Genomic DNA, 27,602 nt, shown 5'->3' with positions numbered 1-27,602 from the left:
AAACGTGGAGAAGGTGAAAGGGGTGTGCAGACTTTCCAGCTTGACTGTATACACACACACACACACACACACAAACACCTACATAACACACACACGCTAGCCACAATATTACAGTAACACATTCCCTCTCTGCCCCTCCAACCTCTCTCTCTCTCTCTCCCTCCCTCTCTCTCTCTCTCTCTCTCTCCCCCTCTCTTTCTCTCCCCCCGTCTCTCTCTCCCCCTCCCTCTCCCTCTCTCCCCCTCCCTCTCCCTCTCTCCCCCCTCTCTCTCTCTCTCTCTCTCTCCCTCCTCAGTCGTGTTGGCTTCTATGTTAACACATTCCAGAGTATGGCCGGGTACCAGGAGAAGTTCCACAAGGAGATGGGCAAGGTGAGCTGGTTGTCCGGGGGACTGAGTGGACCCCAGTGCGTGACAGGGGCGCGGGACGATTCGATTGGTTGACCTCTGCTCCTCTCTGTGCCTCCAGCTCAATATGAACCTGAATGACATCATGACCAAACTGGAAGAACAGAGACTGATCAAGTGAGTCCGCTGTTTTGGCTGTTTAATCAACAATAACGTTTTGTAGGGAAGTGTGTACTTGACCACTTAAGTACTATGTACCCGCCCAATTAGATAAGATAACCTACACCTATACTTAAAGGGCAATGCTCGTTTTTGACAACCTGGACCTTATTTACGACATATTATAAGAAGTTTGACTCACCGAGATCACTTTGGTGTAGTTCGGAGGCCTGTAGAAGAAATTTAAAATCCAGCGCGAGCCAGTATATCCATGTAATGACGGTGATCGGGGCACCGAGAATGCAGTTTCTCAAAATCTATTTTCGGCCGCTAAACGGTTGTTTTCATCAATCAGATTGGATGAATCGACAGTTGAGATTCCTCAACGCGAGGCATTGTTGTTGTTTTCAAATACGGGGTCTTTAGCCTCTGTAATATGATCTTTACACGCCTTTCCCCACTTGCTCCAGCACGCATGCGCACAGGCCAGCGCGCAGACTGGCTATTCTCCGGCTCACATTCTCTGCGCTACGATCGTTGTTGGTGCCGAGAATATTGTCGTCGTCATTCGTCAGCAACAACGATCGTAGCGCAGAGAATGTGAACTGGAGAATAGCCAGTCTGCGCGCTGGCCTGTGCGCATGTGCTTCAGCTTTCAGGAAGTGTTGGCCTTTTTTTTTTTTTTTTTAAGACTTTTTTTTTTTTTTTTTGGTGATGCGGTCGTATTTAAAGGGTTAATATGATCATGATTTTTCAGGTACTGCTCCTTTTATGAATACAATAATGCAAGAAAATGATGGTCCAATTTCATGATGGTCATGTTATTGGAGGGGGTGTGTAAAGAGCATATAATAGTGTGTATAATACATCAAATGACCTCACCCCCCCCCCTGCAGAAAGGGAGGGAAGCCTGCGACCCCCGTGAAGAGGTAACAGTTGAGAGAATAACCAGAGCTCATAACGCAACTGGCTACTGTGTGTCCGAGTGAGACGTCTGTCCCCGTGTCCTCCTGTGTCTCACTCTCTGCTAGATACTGACCCTGGCTGAGCCGTGAGAGCCGCCCGTCTGTAGCTCAGGTTGTGTATGACGTGACGCCGCATGTCTGTGTTGACGTATGCATGTCTGTGTTCACGCATGCTGCTCACCCCTCCTCACACACGCTGTCCCGCGCTTGATCGAGTGTGTGGAGATGTGTGTCACGTTTCACACTGCATGTTCACTATAATGTTCACCCTTATATTCAGCATGGCTTTTAACCTGGTTGTGTGCATGTGGTGTGGGTCAGGGGTCTTTGGAGCTGACGTGGCTGCAGGTTTACTCCAGGGTTAATCTGCTCTCCCTGGGGGACTGCATCGAGCTGCTGCCCTCTGCTGGTCAAGGGGAACCACTGCACACAGACTATTGACTGAACTGTTTCATCACAGCATGAAGTAGATATCAGTCAGTCACTAATACCATCTCTCTCTCTCTCTCTCTCTCTCTCACTCTCTCTCTCTCTCTCTCTCTCTCTCACGCTCTCTCTCTCTCTCTCTCTCTCTCTCACACACATTCTCTCTCTCTCTCTCTTTCTCTCTCTCTCAGTGAGGACGCCAATCACAGTGTAACCCCTGATTCTGCAGCCAAGGTAAAATCCACTCTTTGTGTGTGTTTCTGTCCTGTCTGGTCACTGTGGTGTATGTGTGTGTGTGTGTGTGTGTGTGTGTGTGTGTGTGTGTGTGTGTGTGTGTGTGTGTGTGTGTGTGTGTGTGTGTGTGTGTGTGTGTGTGTGTGTGTGTGTGTTGGTGTCTAATGTTGAACGAATTGGCTCAGCTGGGTTTGGGGATCTATTTTTATTCTAATATATTGGTGTGTTTTACTAACCTGTGTGCTGTGTCTGAATGTGTGTGTGTGTGTGTGTGTGTGTGTGTGTGTGTGGTGGTGTGTGTGTACGTGTGTGTGTGTGTGTGTGTGTGTGTGTGTGTGTGTGTGTGTATGTATGTATGTGTGTGTGTGTGTGTGTGTGTATGGGTGTGGGTGTGTGTGTGTGTGTGTGTGTATGTGTGTGTGTGTGTGTGTGTGTGTGTGTACTGTATGTCCTCTCCGCCTCCTCAGTCGAGGTCAGGTCCACCCTCTCGCCCTGCGCCCAGGGCCTCGTCCCCTCAGGACCTGAGACAGGAGGACATCATTGACCTGTCTGAGGAGGCCTCAGCGCCGGGCGGTCACGCTGCCCAGGTCAGACCCCCCCCTCCACCAGCCTCTCAGGGTCCAGTCTCATCTCTTCAGCGTCCACATGGGGGCGCTCTGAGTCGTGGCACGGATGTTTGACCTCCCTCTCTCTTCCGTCGTCGTCTCCTCCTCTTTATCTTCTTCACTTTTTGTCCCATCACCCCGTCCACCTGACTGAAGAACAAATCTGATCCACCTTCTTCAGCCAGACGTCTTCCTCTCCTCGCTACCTAGCTAGCGTGTCACCTTCCTCTTCCTCACCCCTCCTCATCCTCTCTAGAACCAGTAACGCTCTCTCTCATTCCCGGTAGCGTCCCACAGTAAACGAAGGTTGCTTCTCTCCCTCTCTTGCGTGTGTGTGTGTGTATGTGTGTGTGTGTGTGTGTGTGTGTGTAGCAGGTAGTGACTAGCCTGCTGGATGTGGACTTCGATCTATTTCAGAGCGCCACCTCCCCGGCCCCCAAGGTGGGTGTCTCCACAAGGTCGGGCAAGGTCAGGGAAGGTCAAGGGGTCAAAGTTCAGGGAGTCCATTGTGGAATAGTGCACACACCAGGTGGTGTGTTTTTTTCATAGAAAAATGAGGACCAGACCTGTGTGTGTGTGTGTGTTATTCTGCAACAGGATCCTTGTTTGTGTTGACCTCACCCCCCCTGGGTCAGTGTATTGTTTTGGCACACTGACTCTCTCTCTGTATGGGGACTGATCTGATCGGTCCCGCCTCTTCCACACCTGAAAAGCAGCTTTGCCGCCCGGCAACACAAAACAAAAACCGCCTAACCAGCGTGCCGTTGAGTCCGGTTCATTCATCCGTCCGTAGTATCAAATTGCCTTCCGGTATTTACTGTATGTAATTTTTATGAATACAGAATGTTTATGTCTGGTGGATGAAAGGTGTTGAGCGAAGGCCTTTCTGAGCGAGGTGTGTGGGTTGAGGGTCCTGTGAGAGACACCGGCGCTCTGCTCACGCTGATCTCACCCCGGTCTCTCTCGTCTCTTTCTGCCTCACGGAAGGCGGCGTCTTTGGATTCTTGGGAGGTAAGCATCACGCTGCTCTTCTCACCCTGTCAACCTCACCCTCACGCTCACCCCCCACGGGCCAGCGGTCTCTTCCCCGGTACAATGCATTCTGGTCCGTGCCGTGTGTCGTCAGATGTTGAGCTAATTGTCCGGGGAGCCTGGCCTAGGCACAAGGAGGGGATTGTGTTCTGCTCATGCAGTATGGATTGTGGGAATGGCGGACTGTGGGGGATTGTGGGAATGGAGGACTGTGGGGGATTGTGGGAATGGAGGACTGTGGGGGATTGTGGGAATGCAGGACTGTGGGGGATTGTGGGTATGCAGGACTCGTATGGAGCACTAGGGGCCGGTAGAGAGGGAAGCAGGAAGGATGCGGGTCCAGGAGGGAGAGAGATCCTGACCGCCCTCACATGTCAGCGCTCACCGTCTCTCTTGTATCCCCCTTCTTTGGCCTCTTGTCATCCCCGATGACCCCTGACCCCTGACCCACATACCCTGGGCCCCCATGACCACGGACCTACATGCCCTGTTGTTCCTTCAACAACGAACCCTCGGGTCCGTTCCCCAACGCTCCCCAACATTCCCCAACGCTCCACAACGTTCCCCGACGCTCCCCAACGCTCCCCGACGCTCCCCAACGCTCCCCAACGCTCCCCCGACCATGTCGCTCCCGTGTGGCCCCCACTCCGTCCTTCACTTCCCTCCTGCCCCCCCCCCCCCCCCAGAGAGACCCCCAGGGCTGCGCCCAGGAGGAGGAGCAGGGAGGCTGGGATGACGACGGCGCCCCTGCCGCCCAGACCTTCACCCAGCCCAGCTGGGACGACGAGGGGGACGCCGCTGCCGCCGGCCAGGCGGGCTGGGATGATGACCCGGCCGCCCCCGCCGCCCCCCAGTCCTACCCTGAGCCCGCCTGGGACGAGGATGAGGGAGCCCAGGCAGCACAGTCTGGGGGCGGCTGGGGAGACGATGGAGGGACCCAGGTAGAACCAGACGATGGAGGGACCCAGATAGAACCAGACGATGGAGGGACCCAGGTAGAACCAGACGATGGAGGGTAGAACCAGATGATGGTTCTGGCCTGGCTACGGAGGGCCAGACGGGCCGGGCCAACCGCAGTGGGAGGGGAGCGCAGACGCTGGGAGGGGGGGGGGGGTGGGATGGGCCAGAGGTGCGCAGCTGGTAGTTGATGGGAGACAAAGACCTGAGACACACACTTGATTGGACGGCTGTGAGTGGGCCGCGATAACCCCAGTGTAAACACACTGACCGTGGTGCTCTCTCTCTCTCTGTCTCTCTCTTCTTTTGTTTTAAAATGAGAGAATGTGCGTTTACTGTGTGTGTGTGTGTGTGTGTGTGTGTGTGTGTGTGTGTGTGTGTGCGTGTGTGCGCTTTTGTGTTTATATGCATGTACGTATCTATGCTGGTGGCACGTCCACTGGTCATTCTCATCTCCCTTTTTCCCAGAAATGAGTCGGTAATAGATTCTGTAATTGATTCTTTCTTCTTCTCCCCTCCTCTCTCTCTCTCTCTCTCTCTCTCTCAAACACACAGGCTGACGCAGCAGAAGCTGCAGCAGACACTGCAGGGGTAAGTGGCGTCCAGGAAGCAGAACTCTGCTGACACAGGAACAATAATGTGACTCACCCTCTGTTCTCTGCATAAACGAGCTCTAAACATTGCTACTAAAGCACCGGTATCCATCGACCTCTTAGGGTGTGTGTCCACCGGCAAGCTGTATGTAGCTGAACAGCGCCAAGCTTACAGCTGCGTAGAGCGCACTAGAGCTGGGGTTTAGAGCTGGCCAGGCCATGTTTTACAGCTACGTTAGCAATGAGTGTCGTGTTTTTGCAGACTGCAGATTAACTAGCCTGATTAAGATAGCTAGCTAATGTTAGCTAGTGCTAACGTTTGCTGTCTCTGCAGTTTTGCCAAAAACCGACCGCTGTCGTCATCAGAACAGCCTTTTACAGCCTGCGCTCTAGCCCAAAAAGTTCTACTTTTTTCAACTGCAAAAAAAGCCTAGAACTCACAGCGCTAAAAAGCGCTTGGAACACAGCTCTCGTCTCTATAGCGCCCTAGAGCTCATTACTGATTGTAAACTACGAGAAAACAGCGCCAGCTCTAAAATACAGCTTGTCGGTGGACACGCAACCTTATGCTTCTTACGGTCTTATATGCAGTGTGTGTTTCTGCTTCCCAGACCACAGTGACCAATGGTTCTGAAGGGGCGGAGCTACCTGCAGGATTCCTCTACAAGGTGGGTCGGGGGGGTTTTGTTGACTACCGAGATTGGGTAACCATAGAGACCAACATCAGGGGACCGCGGTTGACCCCCTGCTTGTTGTTCCAGGTCAAAGCCATGCATGACTACGCAGCCACGGACGGGGACGAGCTGGACATGAAGGCTGGTGACGCGGTGCTGGTCCTGGCCTTCGACCAACCCGACGAACAGGTCAGTGGAGAGTCGTCAAATCGGTCATATTCCATATCGTTTACGCTTATTGTACATAAACAATGCACATTTAAACAAGAAGATCATTTCGAATATGCTTCTCCATTAAACCTCTAACCCCCTAACCCTAATCCCCTACCCCCCTACCCGCTTATTTAGGAGGTTAGGAGGTTCGAGGGTTAGGGGGTTAGGGGGTTAGAGGGTTAGATGGTTAGAGGGTTAGGGGGTTAGAGGGTTAGATGGTTAGGGGGTTAGAGGGTTAAACAAGGACTCCTACTCCTTTATGACAGTTAATCATCTTGGTTCCTGAATGGTGTTGTTCATGTAATCATCTGTTTCTGCAGGATGACGGTTGGCTCATTGGGGTGAAGGAATCTCATTGGCTGGAGCATAAGAACCTGTCAGTCAAAGGGGTTTTCCCTGAGAACTTTACCCAAAAGTTATGAGCTGGAGGTCCCATTTCACCTGCACCGTTCCCCCTCTCAACATATATATAGGGGTATACCACTACCAGGAAAGAAACATTAACACTACCACTCTTCTATCTTTGTATCAAATGTGGCATAACGTGATAAGAACTGAGCGTTATGCTTTGGGATACAGGGGTGATGTCGTAATTACATGATTGATTCTCGTGTTAGAACTGTGCCAGTGAAAGTCATAAAACTAATCAATGTTCTTCCTACACACACACACACAGATGACTGGGGACTGAATGTAACTTTTAATGATTTAAACAGATTTAAATGTGATACTACAGTATGCATATTAATGCCCTGAGATTTTTAACACCTGACCCCCCCCCCCCTCCCCGCGCTCTCCTGCCAAAGGTCAAATGAAGGATAATGAGCAGCCACTTCTGGGATGTCAGTTAGAGCAACCCTACATTTTAGCTGATCCGCACACTTGTTTGTTGTTGTTTTGATTTGTAATATTTATTTATGTTTTTGCTCTGTGAATGTGGTGATCACAAACCAGAACAGAATGTGAGTACAGAGAAGGGAATTAACAACGGATGTATCGTACGAATGTCAGAACATCGTTAGACCTAACTAACAAGAATCTTTTAAGAATTTGCCACAGAGTTGCTTGTATGGTTGATTTTATTGTGTAGGCATTTACTTAGTTGTTACAATGTGTTACACACACAGAGACAGAGACAGAGACGGGCACTGTTCTGGTATCGGCTCTCACTGTCCCAGTTCTGATTATGAATAAGACAAAAATGAACAGATCCTGGGTCAGAGCCTTGGGGAGTACCCCAACAGATAGACTATGACCTTGATATGTCTTCAAGGTCTGGCCTTGTGTTGAGAGGGACTGAAATGTTATCATGATGAACATTGGTTTGTCTTTACGCTGATAGGGTTAGGACTTGGTTAGAGACGTGTGTGGCTTTGTTACTACTGCATTACAGACATGTACTGGAAGAAGTTAAACCATCACATTGTTGTTTGAAACGGCTAGGTAGATATGCTATGGTTTTGTATAGGGCTATACATTTCAGAACTAATGAGTCTGATTCTGAGACATTACAATGACCTAGCGAAGCACACTTGCCAGTATTAAAGGGGCTCTCTTTTCACAGATCCAGTATTAAAGGGACTCTCTTTTCTCTTTCACAGATCTGTCAGATTTTGCCCTGTTCCTAATCTGTTCTATTTCTCTATTGCTCTATGGGATGCAAAAAAAAGTGTCTGTTCATATACCATGTGACCTTATATGTAACCTCTTTATTGTCCCATTGGCCCTGGTAGGGGTGATGTAGGTCGTTGAGGAATGCTTTTCTACCCTGCCTCTGTCTATTTCTCTCTCAGTTTCTCTCCATACCTGCCCAACTCCTAAACAGAGGGACTAAGGAGTAAAGTCTCCACGCTGTGAAACTATGAAAGGGATTCCTGAACACTGCTGTGTTGACAGCCTCTGAACCACAGGATCACTGAACATGTGTCCTCTCTGTGGTGTCACATTTAATTAGAACTCAGGTCAGGTTCTAAGATTAGTAAAGTCTGTTGTAATGCTGAGAATCAATTATGATATCTTAACATTTCTAGGATATGTTATTGGTAGCTGGAGACTAATAGCTACAGCTGCATAAAATTGGCATCTTGATAAAGGCTTTGAAACATTTAGTCTGGTCAAAGTGATAGTTACTCTGTCCAGGTCACTCAGTCTGCTCAATTGCAAAGCCACAGGTCGATTTTCTACCACCATTTTGCATCCTGCTGAAAACCAAAGATGGAAAACTCTTGAATGTTGCTGGAAATTAACATGAGTACACCATGTTACAGAGTCACTAATGTACTGCCTATCAATGGAAAATGTGTCTGTGATTAAATCTAAAACATTAAAGATGGATTCAACATACCAGACAATATGCAGCTTTTTCTCATGCCTGACTCCCACTGCAGGCACAGTACAATGTATTATATCTTATAAGTGCCTATAACTTAGGCTACAATCACAACATCAAACCACCATAGGTCGAAATGGGTTGTTATGCTAGACCTACAAGATGTTTGTTGTAATTTGATCCGTCCTGGCAACTGTCGCCCCAACTATCGATTTGTTCAAGATTCAAGACAGTAACCTAGTTAAGAGGCCTCTTTATTTATGGATGGCAGTTGAGAGTTGTGATGGTGTCAGTTCAACTGTTGTAGCCTGCTAATGAGTCTGGTTTCCTAGTTACATAAGACAAACATATCTGGCCTGGTTCCTTTTCTCCTGGGACCTGTGCTGCCTTACAACACTAGGGGGCGGGGCGACTTGGCTGGAACCTTCGAGACTAAACAATGCTCTTTCATGGCCGCTAGTCTTTGGGAGCTGCCTGCCGCCAGTTACACATTCCACTCTCAAATACAATACGGGCATCTGTGTGGTGAGTAGGCATGATACCTTCCTCTGTGTGTTCGGTTATACAATAGGTAATGGTGCGTTCGTTTATGGTCGGAGGTGGCAAGTCGCAAGTGGCAAAATACCTACCTCCGACCTGTGTGCATTCGAGCTATATACCATTATATCAGTTACCTAGTTATATCTATATACCATTATATCACAGTTACCTAGTTATATCTATATACCATTATATCACAGTTACCTAGTTATATCTAGTGCATTCGAGCAACTGGGGGCTGAGAAACATAACCGAATTTGCGACGAGGAAGTGCGAGTTCATGAGGTGTTTTATTTAATAATTCCTAGTAGCAAGTCGCAATTTGCCACCTCCCAGTTATAAACGAATGCACCATAAGCCTACTTATCAACATGTTGTAGTACCGAAACATGCCAACTATGGCAGCTTGACGATATATTCGTTCTAATTGTTCTTCTTTTGTAACTAGCACGTTCTACATTTCTAACACTATGCAAACGACGGCAGCCTGTTTGACTGTGAGATAGGATAAGGATAAGAATGGCGCGGCAGTAGGCCTACCTATGGTCGTAACCAAAGGACACAGTCATCCAGGCGTGAAACACAACGGGGAACAGCCAGGCGGCGGGGCGGGGAGTCGGGGGAGGGGAGAGGTGCAGTGACTTTACAATAACAATGGATCAGCCAGCAGGGCCGTGGGGGAGGAACGCTACTTAAATCACATTCCTTATTTCAGGAGATCGCATCGTGAGAGCATCAGGCTACTTTGCAAACATTTGTGGTTGAGTAGGTTACAGCTTGTTGACGGATGTCCTGGTAACCCCGTTTGTGCTATAAGGTGGAGCCAGTAGGATAGTCAGGGTTAAACATTAGCTCTGAATAACGAGTGGTTATTGGTGTGTGACAGGACTGTGTGCTCTGGAACTGAGTTATTGGCTTATCTCTTTGCAGCCGGAGACTTGATCGTACAAACAGAGGATTAGGCCTTCTGTAACCAACAACAAGCCTCGTTACCACGGACAAGTTCTTCAAATACTGAAGAACTGCTACAGGAGACGCACAGCGATTTCTCAAGCAGATCCTTAACGTCAGCCGCAAGAAACTGCTATCATGGTAAGCTTTTTTATCATTCATTTAAAAATTGATCTGCTCCTTGCCTTAAGAAGAATTATTCTCTGAACAACATATTAATGTGTATAATTTAACTTGTAGTTTATATTTTATATTGATAATGTAGCCTATAACATTTCTCTTAAAAAAAATATTATGAAACGTTTGTAATCAATAATCTGAATAATTTATGTTATTTATGCACCAAGTCTAAGGTAAACTCTGCAAGCACTGCAATGAATCGGCCAAAAGATTTGTTTTAGTCTAGTTCCGAATTTTCTGTCTGACCCCTTCTCCTCCAGCGTGAGTGCATCTCCGTCCATGTCGGCCAAGCCGGGGTCCAGATGGGCAATGCATGCTGGGAGCTCTATTGTCTGGAGCATGGGATCCAGCCTGACGGCCAGATGCCTAGCGACAAGACCATCGGAGGGGGAGACGACTCCTTCAACACCTTCTTCAGCGAGACCGGGGCTGGGAAACATGTGCCTCGCGCCGTCTTTGTGGACCTGGAGCCCACTGTCATCGGTAAATTGATTGAAATTGACTGAAAAGTAGTAGTTCTACAATTTTGCACAAAATGATTCTCAGAGTGTGGTTTTAATATATTTTTAAAGACAATGATTGTAATTGAATCCATGTCTTCCTCAGATGAGGTGCGTACCGGTACCTACCGCCAGCTGTTCCATCCTGAACAGCTGATCACAGGCAAGGAGGACGCTGCCAACAACTACGCCCGCGGGCACTACACCATCGGCAAGGAGATCATCGACCTGGTTCTGGATAGAACTCGCAAACTGGTATGTAACTTCACTTTGTCAAAATTAGCCTAAACCTTTTTGTTTCTTACCCAACTTAATTTGCAGAATAAAGATATTATGGGTGCTGCTGTAACTGCTACTCTATATCCACACTTGAAATCAAACTTAAAGTTAATGTTAGTCCTTGGAAAATGAAATACCCCTCACTTTGCTTTCATTCAGGCCGACCAGTGCACCGGACTCCAAGGTTTCCTCATCTTTCACTCTTTCGGTGGAGGTACTGGTTCTGGTTTCACCTCCCTGCTGATGGAGCGTCTCTCTGTTGACTATGGAAAGAAGTCCAAGCTGGAGTTTGCCATCTACCCAGCTCCTCAGGTGTCCACAGCTGTGGTGGAGCCCTACAACTCCATCCTGACCACCCACACCACCCTGGAGCACTCCGACTGTGCCTTCATGGTGGACAATGAGGCCATCTATGACATCTGCCGCAGAAACCTAGACATTGAGCGCCCAACCTACACCAACCTCAACAGGCTCATTGGCCAGATTGTGTCCTCCATTACCGCCTCACTCCGCTTTGACGGTGCCTTGAATGTGGACCTGACAGAGTTCCAGACCAACCTGGTGCCCTACCCTCGTATCCACTTCCCCCTGGCCACCTACGCTCCAGTTATCTCCGCTGAGAAGGCCTACCACGAGCAACTGTCTGTTTCCGAGATCACCAATGCCTGTTTCGAGCCAGCCAACCAGATGGTGAAGTGTGATCCCCGACATGGCAAATACATGGCCTGCTGTCTTCTGTACCGTGGTGACGTTGTGCCCAAAGATGTCAACTCTGCCATCGCCACCATCAAGACCAAGCGCACCATCCAGTTTGTGGACTGGTGTCCCACTGGCTTCAAGGTGGGGATCAACTACCAGCCCCCCACTGTGGTCCCTGGAGGAGATCTGGCCAAGGTCCAAAGAGCTGTGTGCATGCTGAGCAACACCACCGCCATCGCTGAGGCCTGGGCCAGGCTGGACCACAAGTTTGACCTGATGTACGCCAAGAGAGCCTTCGTGCACTGGTATGTAGGAGAGGGCATGGAGGAGGGAGAGTTCTCTGAGGCCAGAGAAGACATGGCCGCCCTGGAGAAGGATTATGAAGAAGTGGGCACTGACAGCGTTGGAGATGAGGGAGAGGAGGAGGGAGAGGAGTACTAGAAGTTTCAGATCTGAAAACCTCCTTTATATTACCATGATTCTGAGTGTACTGTATGCCAACTTTAATTGTTAAAATAACCAGAGCAATGCAACAATGCAGTTTCAATGTAATGATATATTACCTAATAAAAAAATACAGGCAAGTAAATCCCTTACATTGATCATTTGTTCTGCTGGCACAAAAAGCATTCATTTGGTATTTATGATAAAAAGAATACCTCAAAGCAAGTCACTAATATTTAGGCAATCATGATGACAATGACATGGAGACATGACAAGGTGACATGACAGTGACATGGTGACAATTAGTCGATCAGTCAATACACACTGATGTTAACTATGTCGTAATTTCCCTGGCCCCTCCGACAGTGTGAGATTGTTTTGTGGAAGCTGTTGATGGCTATAAAAACACCACTTCATTAGCTAGGGTCAGCTCCTGGTTGACCACCAAACCAGAGGTCTGTCTTTACATGAAACAAGCTGCCATGCACAGCTGACACTATTCCAAACACACGTTCCTGAGGTAAGATTAAAGTAACTAAAAGACGACCAAAAAGAGATTGAGGTTTGAGTCCTCCTTACACATGGTTATTCACTATCAGTTTTTTTTTTTATCTAGTTTTAAACACATGAAGCAGGCAGTCTTTGTATTTAAATGGTAAACAAAACATTTCAAAAAAATATCTAGAGTAGACAACACTGGCTTACAACAAATACCTATAACTATGCAGACCATTCACACAAACAGGGTTCTGTTACAAATGGGTAGGTTTTATTAATGATCTCATATAACTCCTGGTTGGAAGGAAGCTGGCCACTAAGATTGTCCCCAGGCACTTTTTCGCCCTATGGGGACATTTGCATTGTAAACCAAACTCAGCTGCTATGGTGACGTAACTAGATCTCCTGTAACAATAGTCAGGTCACTAGGGAGTATCCTTTTTCTTTCCTCTGGGCAACGGGACAACATGACCTTAAGAAAATGGACCCCAAGAGGATTCCTGCTGTAAATTTGAACAATGTTGCATGAAATAAAGGTTTAATTATTCATGTATGAACAAACTATGCAGACTTCTGTTAAAATGTTGAAAGCGAATATCAACAACTACAGAAGGAAGCACAATTTCAGTAGCCTATTGTCAAGGCCTTTAGCCCACTTGTGACCAGTCTAATCTGTGGCAGAAGCAAGATGAGTAGACAGGCTAGACGTCGTGCAAGGTGGACAAAGATTGAATACACGTGGGTCACATTTCACCGCAATTAAAAAAGGACTTTGTTGTTGGTTACCCATCGGTCTCAGGGCAGCAACCATTCCTTGACTACACGCAGAATAGCAATCGAGTCTCTCTTTGTTCTCGTGCCTCGCTTTCTGTCAAGAAACCGAAATGGTGTCGGTTTATCCAAGTTCTCCGGTTACCACAACATGCTCAGCCGTTGCCTAGCGATCCTGTGCAGCTATAAAGCGGCTCCCCGCTCGTGCACCTGGCACAGCGTCCCGAGCCACATAACTCAGCCCTGAGCCGCCAGCCTCTTCAACAGAAGCAAACATGGTGAGGACCAATTTTACATTTATTCATCATGTGGGTACACATATTAATGCAAGACCAAAGAACATATTGTATTATCAATTAGGGCTTCACTGAGTAGCTAACAGACAGGCCTACATTTAGAAAGCTTTTGGTGTACTTTTACCATTGACACTGCTACTGAATGTCACTCAATACAAAAAAAATGCAACTGGTCACAACAAATGGGATTCTTTAGGCCTACTATAGTTAAAGGAAACTTTGGAAAGCTTCAATTGAAATATTTTGTTCAACTCTAGAGTTATACTGTATACCTGTGCTGCAAAGCTTAGTTGTAAGTAGCTTTCTTAAAACATCTAAGGCATCAACAGCCACGTGACCAGATCAATTCTTTCTCTTTCAAGCGTGAATGCATCTCTATCCATGTTGGTCAAGCCGGGGCTCAGATTGGAAATGCATGCTGGGAGCTCTACTGTCTGGAGCATGGGATCCAGCCTGACGGCCAGATGCCCAGCGACAAGACCATCGGAGGGGGAGACGACTCCTTCAACACCTTCTTCAGCGAGACCGGGGCTGGGAAACATGTGCCTCGCGCCGTCTTTGTGGACCTGGAGCCCACTGTCATCGGTAAATTGATAAAAGTAGCCCTACAGTTTTACACAAAATGATTCTGAGTGTGGTTTTAATATATTTTGAAAGATGATGACTGTAATTTAATCCATGTTCTTCCTCAGATGAGGTGCGTACCGGTACCTACCGCCAGCTGTTCCATCCTGAGCAGCTGATCACAGGCAAAGAGGACGCTGCCAACAACTACGCCCGCGGGCACTACACCATCGGCAAGGAGATCATCGACCTCGTTCTGGATAGAACTCGCAAACTGGTATTTAACTTCACTTTGTCAAAATTAGCCCAAACCTTTTTGTTTTTTTTACCCAACTTAACCCAAGTTATAACATAACTTAATTACTCCTTCCTTTCCTTCAGGCCGACCAGTGCACCGGACTCCAAGGTTTCCTAATCTTTCACTCTTTCGGTGGAGGTACTGGTTCTGGTTTCACCTCCCTGCTGATGGAGCGTCTCTCTGTTGACTATGGAAAGAAGTCCAAGCTGGAGTTTGCCATCTACCCAGCTCCTCAGGTGTCCACAGCTGTGGTGGAGCCCTACAACTCCATCCTGACCACCCACACCACCCTGGAGCACTCCGACTGTGCCTTCATGGTGGACAATGAGGCCATCTATGACATCTGCCGCAGAAACCTAGACATTGAGCGCCCAACCTACACCAACCTCAACAGGCTCATTGGCCAGATTGTGTCCTCTATTACCGCCTCACTCCGCTTCGACGGTGCCTTGAATGTGGACCTGACAGAGTTCCAGACCAACCTGGTGCCCTACCCTCGTATCCACTTCCCCCTGGCCACCTACGCTCCAGTTATCTCCGCTGAGAAGGCCTACCACGAGCAACTGTCTGTTGCTGAGATCACCAATGCCTGTTTCGAGCCAGCCAACCAGATGGTGAAGTGTGATCCCCGACATGGCAAATACATGGCCTGCTGTCTTCTGTACCGTGGTGACGTTGTGCCCAAAGATGTCAACTCTGCCATCGCCACCATCAAGACCAAGCGCACCATCCAGTTTGTGGACTGGTGTCCCACTGGCTTCAAGGTGGGGATCAACTACCAGCCCCCCACTGTGGTCCCTGGAGGAGATCTGGCCAAGGTCCAAAGAGCTGTGTGCATGCTGAGCAACACCACCGCCATCGCTGAGGCCTGGGCCAGGCTGGACCACAAGTTTGACCTGATGTACGCCAAGAGAGCCTTCGTGCACTGGTATGTAGGAGAGGGCATGGAGGAGGGAGAGTTCTCTGAGGCCAGAGAAGACATGGCCGCCCTGGAGAAGGATTATGAAGAAGTGGGCACTGACAGCGTTGGAGATGAGGGAGAGGAGGAGGGAGAGGAGTACTAGTACTGAACAACATCCGTAAAGATCTACAACATTAATGTAATATTTTTATTGCATTTATCCTACGTTAAATGCAATTATTGTAAGCCTCTTTGGATAAAAGTGTCTGCTAAATGAATTTAATGATATGTAAAATAAACCTAAACTTTTCAAGATATTTGTTTCAAAATGGCTTAATCTATTCATTTAAAAAACATGCGGGAATGATGCACTTTGGTGGGGAGCAACATTAGTGTCTAAATATAGTATTTAGACCTTGAATACTGCCATCCATTTCTCTATTTTCTATGTGATGAGCTGACATTGGTGTCAGAGTAAAGGCCGTTTCAGACGAGGAGCGATATCCGCGCACTGTAATTCATTTTCAATGAGAGAGGCGAGCGGACAATTTGGGAGCCGCGGACAATCTGGGGCGGAGCGGCAAGCGGGCGCGACCCCGTGAAATTGTCACGGGCGTGTGCACGAAACGAGCACGCGCTCGACAATTTCACGGGGTCGCGCCCGCTTGCCGCTCCGCCCCAGATTGTCCGCGGCTCCCAAATTGTCCGCTCGCCTTTCTCATTGAAAATGAATTACAATGCGCGGATATCGCTCCTCGTCTGAAACGGCCTTTAATACGATACTCAACACAATTCCATGCTTTCCACACAATGTTACTATCAAATGAATGACTCCACTCTCTCCTCTATGCTTATGGATGGCATCACTGTATTCAAAGAACTCTCATCTAAAATGAACTTTGACCCAAGTAGGCTAACCTTTCTCACCACAAGAATTTCTTAAAAAAGCAACTATTGATGGCAGTTAAACAATAATGCCACAATAAGATATTGTCTTACAAAAGTGTAATTATTATGAAATCAAGGTACTGTTTGCAGAGTAACTGAAGCTAATGAATAAATAAATAATCATACATAATTAATAAATAATCATTATTTCTACTTTGTGTAGCCTATCATCTGACTGAAAAGGGAACCGTTTGCACAAGTTATTTACAGAGATTCCATTCATGTTCAGGTCTTTAGTTCTGTGGCTGATCACTCGCGTTGTACCGACTGCATTCAACAACCTTTTCCTCTGACATCCAGGTTTCTAGGCCTGTTTAATTCACTGGCCTGTTAAAATGCGCTTCAAATACTAATATATATTTTAGCAGTATATTGTTTGCATGCACATATTAAGGTTTACATAAGTCTGTACGACGCTTTGTTAAATGATTGTAATGTATAGTAGGCTAGATGTAATGTAAGAGAAGGGGTGTTGTAAATAGAACACAGTCTCTCCCGCCGATAGACGGGACGACTGTGCTCCCGCCAACAGAAAAAACACAGCCTACCTTTACCCCTCCTCCGGGCTCATTATTTACCAAAAACAACAGCTGTGCCCGCCTCAGAACGACCGCCCCTGGCCATAGCTCTGGCCAATCGATGCCTGAGTCAATCCATAATACAACTAGGGAAGCAGCACACCACAAGTGCACGCCCATTTCCTGTGAATGACAATAACCCTGCAGAAAATAAAGAGCACTCTAAGCTACTCTTTGTTTTGTTAAATATTGAGTGGGCTACTCTTTTGTCGAACTCTTGCCCCCTAGCAGGAGATTTAAGGGGGGAAAGGGGGATTATTCATGGGGCCCCAGCTTGGAGGAGACCCAGAAAGCCAGCTGTCACTGAGCAATATATATTATGCGTAAGGGGTCCAGTTGAATACCTTTTTCATGGGGCCCAAAATTCCTGTTAATGCCCATGCCCCCTAGCATGCTTAAACACATCCTGTGCTCATGTGCCTCCTCACCACCAGACCCCACCCGCCATGAAGCTATGGGCAGAGAGGTGCCGGACTTCTGTCCTATCTAACCCTGCTGCCTGTCTAGCAGACACACTGAATCTCACTTTTACCCCTACCCCCCCAATCCTGTATACCTACTTTAATGCAAGAACAATACTTAATTATTCATTCAGACTTAACAATGTATAGTTTAACAAATAACAACTAAACCGGGGACTGATAGAGACATGGATGGGAGGGAGAAGGACCGTGTGTATGAGGGGTGGAAGTAACAAAAATTAATTAATAAATATGTGGTCGATTAAAATGCAATCAAATTAAATGTGTGAATGATTAAAATGCAATCAAATTCAATTATTAATTAAATTAATAATTAAATTATTCATTAAATTAATCGTTAAACTGCACTTTTATCATTAGAGTGCGCTATTATCATTAAGAGTGTGCTTTTATCAATAGACTGCACTTTTATCATTAGCGTGTGCTTTTATCATTAGAGTGTGCTTTTATCATTAAACTGCACTTTTATCATTAGCGTGTGCTTTTATCATTAGAGTGTGCTTTTATCATTAGAGTTCGCGTTTATCATTACAGTGTGCTTGCACTTTTGTCATTAGACTGTGCTTTTGCCCTTTCCCAACACACACCACTCTAACGATAAAGCTTTTATCATTAGACTGGCGTGTGTTGTATGTGTCAATCAACTGACCACGCCCACAGGTGTACATCCAGGCTATCCCTGTCGATTGGATATGTCTGGTCTCGCGACCGCGACCAGACAGGCGATTCTAGGGGGTGGCCCAGGTGCCACCCCTGTGATTTTGTCTGTATTTGTGTAATTTCTAATGAATGAGTCAGTGTCATAACTAAATTAAAATTGATTGAAAATATAGTCTGAGAGACTGATCTTTAATCCCCTAAATAGTTGAGCCTCCTACACACCCCTTAACAAAATGTACAAAATGGTTTAGTCCACCACAGAAGCTCATGGACACTGCTTTATGCAGGAGCAAGCAGTTAGCTAACTTTACTAGAAGGTATTTGAACTTGGCTGTCTCACATATTCTTTTACTCCCCCTCAGAAAGATGTTTTTTTGAGTGTGTCAGTAGTTAAAACGTTAAAACATAGTTATTTTCTTTGTAACACGATTTAATGAAAGCTAGCTAGTGTCATCCTCGTCTCTCCACTTGCTTGTAAATCTAAAGTCAGCTAGCTAGCTTTATGATAGCTAGCTAGCTAGCTAGCTGAAATGCACATTAGCCTTAATAAAAACATGTTACAAAAACGAAAGTTTTTCTGATTGCTAGGCTAAATTTAAGGTAATCTGCTGTCCTGTCATGGGAGTGGGACTAGAATTGAACTCTGAGTATGATACTCCATTTTGTCATCAGATTGATAGTAGTATGCAGCTGCTACTCACACTCAAAGGTGGGTGGAGGGGATGAATTGGCTGTTTTTTAATCCAAAATTGGTCATTTGTTTGATTTGTGTATGGGTTTGCTCTTTGTCACCTTTTTCATTCCAGATGAGTTATCATCCCTGAAATGTGTTATAAAGTGATGTGTGTCATGCAACTATTTACAGTATGAAAATAAATCAGAGCATTCAAATGTAAGACAGCAGCCAGAGCAGCCAGCACTGTTTGTAGTGATGATAAGGATGACAGCCAGAGCCAGCTTGGATATGTAGCTGGAGTCTCCAGCCTTACACATGGGTAGGCAAAATCCTGCTAGTTCCAGACTTCCCATTGGTAAACATATTTAATTACCTTGATCATGTCAATGAGATTGTGGTTAGTTTAATTTCAGACAATGAACAGTTTCATTTTAACATTTGCTTTTGGATGGAGATTGGTTTATGGTGTCATTTGGGCTTGTTCTGCAGCAGCGGCAGGTTCTGCAAAATCTGGTTCCCGTGGGAGGTTACCAACAACAGTGCTGGCAATGGTGACTCTTTACATGCAGGCTGTGCACATCACTGTATGTAGCCTAGAACCTACAGGAAGTGGCAGGGAGCAATGCAAGTTTTGTAAATATGCATTTCGGCACTCTTTGACCTTTTTCAATTAACTGCTGTCTAGTGCAAGACGTATTCAGCTGCTGCAGTATTGTTGTTCATAAACTGGCTGAATGACATGTAATCAGATTTATTTTTATTTTTTATGTAGCCTAAATATGGAGGTGCCATGTTAAAATAATACATTATGGACAGTGGACACATGATTACATTTGTTTGGTGTCATGATTTTGACATTTCAATCACAAAACATGACAAATATGGACCATTCCTGTGATGTGTGTGCTGAGGAGGCTGGGGAACCAGTGTGAGTACAAATTATGGTAGGCGCTTAAAGTGAAGTTTATTAAAACCGTTTTAATTATTGTGATTCCTGTAGTGGGTGGAAATATACAGTTTGTAAAAAAAAAAAAAAAAATTAGGCCACTATAGCTTGTAGGTATGACTTGTGCTTTGGGAACGTGTGTTTTGCTTCTTCACATGCACGCATGCAGAAAAAAACAACTGAATTGGCATATCTCTGTGCCCCCCCTCCAGTCAAAAAGGTCTAGAATCGCCACTGTCTGATGGTATTGGGGTGTACTCCAAGCAAGGCACTCAGCTATTCCAAAGGCGGAATAGCCGCAATTGACAAACCACTCCAACGTTTCCTGAGAAATGTTTAAACGTGGTCTCCCTACTAAACCACGTCTGTCTGCATGTACGTCAATGGGAAAAACTGGCTTCAGTTAGCTGTAACGTTAGAAGTTCACTTGTAGCATCAGCTACTAGCTCGACCACCCTTGGATTTATTTGAACTCCGCTAGCCTGTGCATTAACAAGAAAACATTTTAGCCATTCCAAGTTGAAAAGGAGGACGTCGTCGCTTGAGCCGCTGATAGCAAGATCTCGACAGACTCGAAGTTTATTTACAATAAAACCCTGCACATCAGAGGCTGCCTGCGCCATTTTTTGAAAACTGCGGTCATGCGCATGACATTTTTCATAAAAAGACATGTCCAATCGACAAGGATAGCCTGGATGTACGCCTGTGGGCGTGGTCAGGTTATTGACACATACAACACACACCAGTCTAATGATAAAGGCTTTATCGTTAGAGTGGTGTGTGTTGGGAAAGGGTAAAAGCGCAGTCTAATGATAAAAGTGAAAGCACACTGTTATGATAAACACACTAATGATAAAAGCACACGCTAATGATAAAAGTGCAGTTTACTGATAAAAGCACACTAATGATGAAAGCACACTTTTAATGAACGTACTCAAATGATAAAAGTGCAGGTTAACGATTAATTTAATGAATAATTGAATGATTAATTTAATGACTAATTGAATTTGATTGCATTTTAATCATTCACACATTTAATTCGATTGCATTTTAATCGATCACACATTTAATTCAATTGCATTTTAATCGACAACATATTTATTTATTATTTTTTGTTACTTCCACCCCTCATACGTGTGAGCAGAGGTCAAACAAAACACAGCCCTACCTTCCCCTGCACTCTAAACTAGCCTACCTATAAGAATACTAATTAGCCGCTAGCTACCTAATCTGCCCGGACTAGCCTACCTGCTACAATAACGAAGGGACCAGCGCTCACTCTTCCTGGTGTGTTTAGACAGATGGTACCTACGTGATGCAGTGTAGACCCCAGGGTCTCTTCCCCTAGCCCTTCTACCGAGGGAGAGAATAACAATGGGACCACAACACCATAAAGAACTCAACTATGTCAAAACTAAAGTAGAAATATAGAAAACTGAACAACAGAACCAAACATAATTCCACCGTTCCCTACACATGCAACAAGCCACAATGAATAGGAGACAGGAAGACAGGTGATTGGACGAGACAGCTGGAACACAGGTGGACTTGATGGAGACTTGATGGACAACAATTAGCAGGACACACGAACACCTGGGGAGAGGGGAAAACAGCACAAGACCACGCAGACACACACACAGACGGAACACTCCTGCATTCATTTTTGAAAATTTCCCCCCATTCATTGTCAATGGTGGGATTGAAACGGACATGTCTCAATGTGGGAAGGTCACAGAGACATAGGTATTGGACTGGCATAAAGCTCTAGACCTAACGAATGCAACAATACCAAACATGTCCTGCTTGCAAAACTGAGCAAAGCATTTCCCAAATGGCTAAAATGTTGTCTGAATGGGCAGGGATACATTTCATTTCGTCGACAACTGATATGTTCATATACAGGAAATATTTTTTTCACATGTAGAATCTCCTCCCCAAAATACAAGTAAATACTTGTATTTTAAACTTGTGATTAATCATGATTAATCACAGCTTATTATTGTGATTAATTCGATTAATTTTTTTAATTGATTGACAACCCAATTTTTTATGATTTAAAGTTTATTGAAACATTTAGTTTTAACATAAAAAATCTAGACAAAGAACAGTCTAGGGAGAATAAAAGAACATAGGAGTTATAATACTTCCCACTGACCACCACTGCTCACAGATGAACAGTATGTTGACACAAATAATAAGAACATATCTATCTGTATCTGCGTGAGACATATCAACTCATTACTATTTGGCCAGAAGCGATCAGAGCTGAGAGCAACAGAAACTATAGCTCCATCAGAAGGGTGGAGGCCTTGACAGGGTGCAAGCCTTCCAACAAACAGCAGGTTTAGAGTTTGAGGCCAGGGAATTTATTTTTCTTGTCTATAGTTTTTTTTAATAGTATTTAGTCAATTATGTATATAGTTTAATAAAAGTGTCAATACATATGTTGAGTTTTTATTATACCCTAGACCTAAAGGGTTCTGATGATAGCCTATAGAGAGAAAGAGAGAGGGATAGACATTGCTGCTTTTCTTTCTTATCTCAATCACTGTCTGTTGATTTTGTCCACTTACACATTCAACAGCTGCACATGCTGACGAAATGCATTCATGAGCTGGAGGTCTGTGCTCTCCGAGCACCTTTTAGGCTATAAAATCAAATTGCAGTTTGCAGCATTAGAGCTAAATAATAGCCTTATAGGCCTTCTTCTACTTTGTATAGCCTAACATCTTACAAAAAATAATAATTAATTAGAACCAACACAAATGTAAATTAAAGATGACATATTAATTTAATTTACAAACCAGTAAACATTAATTTAATTTAGTTTAGATTGATTTTGCCTTCAGCTCTTATGTTATCAATTTCTAAAGTTCCAAACATTGTAATATCATTGTTTGTATGTTTGTTAGCCTTCAATAAGGTTAACATTAATATGCATTTTGTCTCTCAATGAAAAGTGCTTTATAAATATAATTAATATTGTTGGTTAAGTGGGCAGTTGGTGTGTGGAATGAGTAGAGCGGGTGCTTTTTTATTTAAATAGTTAGTTCTACAGTATCTGACTCTGCCCTTGGTGGGCTTGAAGACGGGCCAGACCATTTTTTGTGCAGTCCAGTTGTTACCGCCCATAACTCTGCTCGCGCCTGCAGAGAATATCCAGCTTCCTGTGTCTCGCTCCTCCAGACGCGCTATAAAAACCCCGCCTCGGCTGCTCTGCTCCATTACAGCCTTCATTCTCCGAATCCTCAACGTCGGCAAGAAGGAAAAATCTGGCAAAATGGTAAGATCTGAAATTTAGCAGTTTAAATATTTAATCATATTCCGACAAAATTACGGAGGGAGGATTAAATGTCTTTGATTTTTATATTAATCGGTATTTTAATAGCATATATAGGCCATATCTCTAATCTAATCTATATCTTTAAATGCTTTTAAAATATCTGGCAAGTATTAAGGCTAGTTCTTCATAAACGAATACCCCTATAGTGTAGGCTATTCATAACGCGTAGTAGCATCGTTTAAAGCTGTGATGGGTGGTCTCTGCAGTAAGGACTCACTCCGCGGTAGAGAGAAAGAGATGAGGACGGAGCATGTGGGATTGACGCCAGACAACTGGCGCAGTTTCCTCAGACTATATAAAAATGTTGCGGTCAGCGGTATGTGATTTATTTAGGGGAAGAAAATCTTTTAACAGACTAATTAACCCGCATAAAAATGGTTTAAATAGTATGGAGTGTGTCTAATACATATTTGAATTTAATTGATGTTTGGTGAATGTGGGTCCTTAATGGGAATCCTTAATATTGACCACCCGCAGACAGAAAAAAAGAAAAGGGTGAGCCTCTGTTCAGGGAGGCAATCTGATATCTTGCTGTCTGTGCGTTAGGCTACACAAAGCAGCGTGCTCTGCTGAGCAGAGCAGGGAGGGGTAGGGAGTGGCCGGCCGGTCGCACTGAGCTGCTGCTGTCTCCATGGGGGAGGGGGGCTAGATCCGTCTTTAGGGGCTGCAGTCGCAGCTCACTGTGACTCAGCATTGGCATTGGAGCCACGGACACGGAGTTGAGAAGCAACCCTTCAATTAGCTGTCGGTTGAACGGTTTAGCCTAAAAAGGGGCAAGGTTAGGGCTACCAGAGACGCAACCAGTGATTTTCAAAATGTACAGTTGATCCTACAATGCTGTTGGTGAACTTGAAGCACAGTAATACATTCTACTGAATCTCAGTGGAATCAAAAAGGTTATGCTCTGAGAAGGGACTATTATCAGGTATTTAGGCCCTAATAAACCCCTACCTATGTGTGCCTGTTGTAGGCTACACATCAACATGAGCAACTCTAGATCATAGTCATGAGCAGCAAGCAGCTGGAAATGTTTGAAGAGCAGAACAAAAGGAAGCATTATTATCTGATGAATCAGTTCCCTGTCTTATATGACAGATGGTTTTAATTGCTTGATTGAGGAGAGTTTATATCAGAGGGTTAAATATTTTTCATCAGGGACCCTTCTCTGGGGAGACAAACATTGAAACTGTCTGTGATTTCTCTGCAGCGTGAGTGTATCTCCATGCACGTCGGCCAAGCCGGAGCCCAGATGGGCAATGCATGCTGGGAGCTCTACTGTCTGGAGCATGGGATCCAGCCTGACGGCCAGATGCCCAGCGACAAGACCATCGGAGGGGGAGACGACTCCTTCAACACCTTCTTCAGCGAGACCGGGGCTGGGAAACATGTGCCTCGCGCCGTCTTTGTGGACCTGGAGCCCACTGTCATCGGTAAAACGAGAAAGCTTTTCTACTACATTTACATTTTCTAATACATTTCTAATACATTTACCAACGAGAACAGCTGTCTTTTTTCTGTCATCCATGAGCAAATTCAAGACTCGATTTTAACCAGTTATTTGCTACCATGTCTTCCTCAGATGAGGTGCGTACCGGTACCTACCGCCAGCTGTTCCATCCTGAGCAGCTGATCACAGGCAAGGAGGACGCTGCCAACAACTACGCCCGCGGGCACTACACCATCGGCAAGGAGATCATCGACCTGGTTCTGGATAGAACTCGCAAACTGGTATTTAACTTCACTTTGTCAAAATTAAACCTTTTTGTTTTTTTACCCAACTTAACCCAAGTTATAACATAACTTAATTACTCCTTCCTTTCCTTCAGGCCGACCAGTGCACCGGACTCCAAGGTTTCCTCATCTTTCACTCTTTCGGTGGAGGTACTGGTTCTGGTTTCACCTCCCTGCTGATGGAGCGTCTCTCTGTTGACTATGGAAAGAAGTCCAAGCTGGAGTTTGCCGTCTACCCAGCTCCTCAGGTGTCCACAGCTGTGGTGGAGCCCTACAACTCCATCCTGACCACCCACACCACCCTGGAGCACTCCGACTGTGCCTTCATGGTGGACAATGAGGCCATCTATGACATCTGCCGCAGAAACCTAGACATTGAGCGCCCATCCTACACCAACCTCAACAGGCTCATTGGCCAGATTGTGTCCTCCATTACCGCCTCACTCCGCTTCGACGGTGCGTTGAATGTGGACCTGACAGAGTTCCAGACCAACCTGGTGCCCTACCCTCGTATCCACTTCCCCCTGGCCACCTACGCTCCAGTTATCTCCGCTGAGAAGGCCTACCACGAGCAACTGTCTGTTGCTGACATCACCAATGCCTGTTTCGAGCCAGCCAACCAGATGGTGAAGTGTGATCCCCGACATGGCAAATACATGGCCTGCTGTCTTCTGTACCGTGGTGACGTTGTGCCCAAAGATGTCAACTCTGCCATCGCCACCATCAAGACCAAGCGCACCATCCAGTTTGTGGACTGGTGTCCCACTGGCTTCAAGGTGGGGATCAACTACCAGCCCCCCACTGTGGTCCCTGGAGGAGATCTGGCCAAGGTCCAGAGAGCTGTGTGCATGCTGAGCAACACCACTGCCATCGCTGAGGCCTGGGCCAGGCTGGACCACAAGTTTGACCTGATGTACGCCAAGAGAGCCTTCGTGCACTGGTATGTAGGAGAGGGCATGGAGGAGGGAGAGTTCTCTGAGGCCAGAGAAGACATGGCCGCCCTGGAGAAGGATTATGAAGAAGTGGGCACTGACAGCGTTGGAGAGGAGGATGAAGAAGGAGAAGAGTACTAAAACATCTCCAGCTTTCTGATGCTCTATTAATCTACAATATCCAGATATTTAAAGGGTTTAATGGACTAGCTGTATTTTAATCATTTACATTAAGTGTAGGCTCAGCACACTGAGCTAAAATAACCTCTCTGTCCACTCACGTCAACCATGAAACATTTTGCAATAAAACAAAATAAAAACTGGCCTACTTCTGTGTTGTGTTTTGTTGTACCAATGTAGCAGGCATACAAGAGACTACATGGCTAATGGTTTAATTATTTTATGTAGTAACAGAGATCAGGAACATTTTAAGGATGCCAAATCCAGAAACTCTGACATAGAAGTGAGTATTTTTACAAGTGGACTTGTGATGTATTCAGTGCTATATGGTGTAGCACAAACGCATGTTAGCAAATAAGTTAACTGATCTACAGTGTGCTACCTACAGTTTCCTGACTACACAAAGCTGAGGTTCTCAACAAATGGTATAGAAATGTAATTTGAATGTTAGAAAAAAATGGTAGACTGAATCAGCCTCCATTTTGACTACAGTCTAATCCCGTGGTTCACCTGCTAGACTGAACAACATTGCTAGCGAGATTAAACGTGTATTACGTTAAATGGTAGACGATAAATCCCACTGTGACCTACATCAGGATGAAGTCAAATGCTTCAGAATACCACTGTCACATGATGAAACTCCTCTCATAAGAGGAGGGGTACTCACATTATTCCTATTGCATATGAAAACCTCCCTTGTAAAAGAGATTCTGAATCTCAATGGGAATAATCCTGGTAAAATAAGGGTTAAATCTATATATATATATATATTTAAAAGCACTGGTAGCCTACTTCTTATTATACATGCTAAAGTTAGGGGAGGGGTCACGGTTGTCACGGAAGCAGACTATGCAAATTGAGCCATTACAACCGTTTCATAACCATGGAAAACCACAGCAGCGAGGATGTTCAGAATAGAGCCGCCAACGCTGCATTCGCCTGTCACATGTCGCACGCGCTGATCTATAAAATAAAAATATGTTGAAACTGCCCAAACAGAAAAAGACACACTCACACATTACAGCATTTAGCACAAACATTTTTATTAATTATACCACAGTTACAAAATAGGCATTTCATACCTTAATATTTTTTATTCCTTTTTCTGATTTGCTTGGTATACAACAACAATCACATTGTTCTTTCATGATTTCTGAATGGAACACAAAATTTGTAATTTTTTTCAATGACAGTGAAATGAAAGAAGCAGGAAGTTGAAAGTGCTGGATTTGAGATTAGTTTATGTAAACAATCGGATTTAAGAACAGGGAGTCAGGGGGACTGCTACCTGACAACCCTCCCAACTCCCCTCCTCACCTCTCTGAAACCCTTGTAATGGCTGTCTGCCTTACTGTCAGTAGCTGATCTACTGTAGATGTTGGTAATTAATGTTAAAGTATTGAATAGCTCTTCCTTTGAAAAACAGATGTTAGTCAAATTCCGCTCCAATCGGTAATCTGAAAACTATTCTGAATGTAACCCAGCAGTTGACAATAGGAGAGAAACCCTGTTCATGAGGAGAAAACCATTTTCATCACCACAAAGAGTAGCAAGACATCGAAGGCATCATTCAACAGGGAAGAATAAGCACAAGGTCATTCATCCTCAGTTGGAGAAAGGCAAGGTAAGACACAAGGTAAAGACACGCTTGATGATTTCAGAGACAGGTCC

The 27,602-nt window shown here is 45.3% G+C and overlaps 3 protein-coding genes across 4 annotated transcripts in view; all 3 read left to right on the top strand.

Moving 5' to 3' along the window:
- The window catches only part of bin1b (bridging integrator 1b), a gene marked incomplete at its 5' end in the record, with an annotated part of 17,825 nt that extends 11,168 nt beyond the window's left edge, over positions 1-6,657 (top strand). The window contains 7 exons of the mRNA XM_084446503.1: positions 296-371; positions 469-524; positions 2,634-2,718; positions 4,479-4,709; positions 5,930-5,986; positions 6,080-6,181; positions 6,526-6,657. Coding sequence (XP_084302629.1) covers positions 296-371; positions 469-524; positions 2,634-2,718; positions 4,479-4,709; positions 5,930-5,986; positions 6,080-6,181; positions 6,526-6,627 — 709 coding nt within the window. The 3' untranslated portion in view covers positions 6,628-6,657. The remainder of the gene's footprint in view (positions 1-295; positions 372-468; positions 525-2,633; positions 2,719-4,478; positions 4,710-5,929; positions 5,987-6,079; positions 6,182-6,525) is intronic.
- A 2,294-nt stretch (positions 6,658-8,951) lies between these two features.
- On the top strand, positions 8,952-15,618 carry LOC311316176 (tubulin alpha-1A chain-like; the record flags this gene model as incomplete). 2 transcript variants are annotated; one of them, XM_084446977.1, is made up of 5 exons in its annotated part: positions 8,952-9,059; positions 10,005-10,166; positions 10,466-10,688; positions 10,812-10,960; positions 11,144-12,251. In XM_084446977.1, exons 2-5 carry the CDS (start codon positions 10,164-10,166, stop codon positions 12,122-12,124), a joined length of 1,356 nt encoding a protein of 451 aa, XP_084303103.1. In that variant the 5' UTR covers positions 8,952-9,059; positions 10,005-10,163. The 2 variants fall into 2 exon arrangements, with proteins under 2 accessions (XP_084303103.1, XP_084303104.1); XM_084446978.1 differs by lacking the exons at positions 8,952-9,059; positions 10,005-10,166; positions 10,812-10,960; positions 11,144-12,251 and adding exons at positions 14,157-14,277; positions 14,385-14,533; positions 14,638-15,618 and having other exon boundaries at positions 10,472-10,585.
- A 7,371-nt stretch (positions 15,619-22,989) lies between these two features.
- On the top strand, positions 22,990-26,032 carry LOC311316546 (tubulin alpha chain). Its single transcript, XM_084447421.1, has 4 exons — positions 22,990-23,028; positions 24,296-24,518; positions 24,668-24,816; positions 24,915-26,032. The coding sequence occupies exons 1-4, from the start codon at positions 23,026-23,028 to the stop codon at positions 25,890-25,892; spliced, it is 1,353 nt and encodes a 450-aa protein (XP_084303547.1). The 5' UTR covers positions 22,990-23,025; the 3' UTR covers positions 25,893-26,032.
- The last annotated feature ends 1,570 nt before the right edge of the window (positions 26,033-27,602 follow it).

The sequence above is a fragment of the Borostomias antarcticus genome, assembly GCF_949987555.1.
Source record: "Borostomias antarcticus genome assembly, chromosome: 12".
NCBI classification, from domain to species: domain Eukaryota; kingdom Metazoa; phylum Chordata; class Actinopteri; order Stomiiformes; family Stomiidae; genus Borostomias; species Borostomias antarcticus.
Note: the sequence above shows the minus strand (reverse complement) of the source record. Positions and strands in the feature narration are given on the sequence as shown.

Coding starts and splice junctions, on each gene's coding strand:
- LOC311316546 (XM_084447421.1), top strand. Junction 24,519..24,667: donor CCTGGAGCCCACTGTCATCG/GTAAAACGAGAA, acceptor TGTCTTCCTCAG/ATGAGGTGCGTACCGGTACC. Junction 24,817..24,914: donor TGGATAGAACTCGCAAACTG/GTATTTAACTTC, acceptor CCTTTCCTTCAG/GCCGACCAGTGCACCGGACT.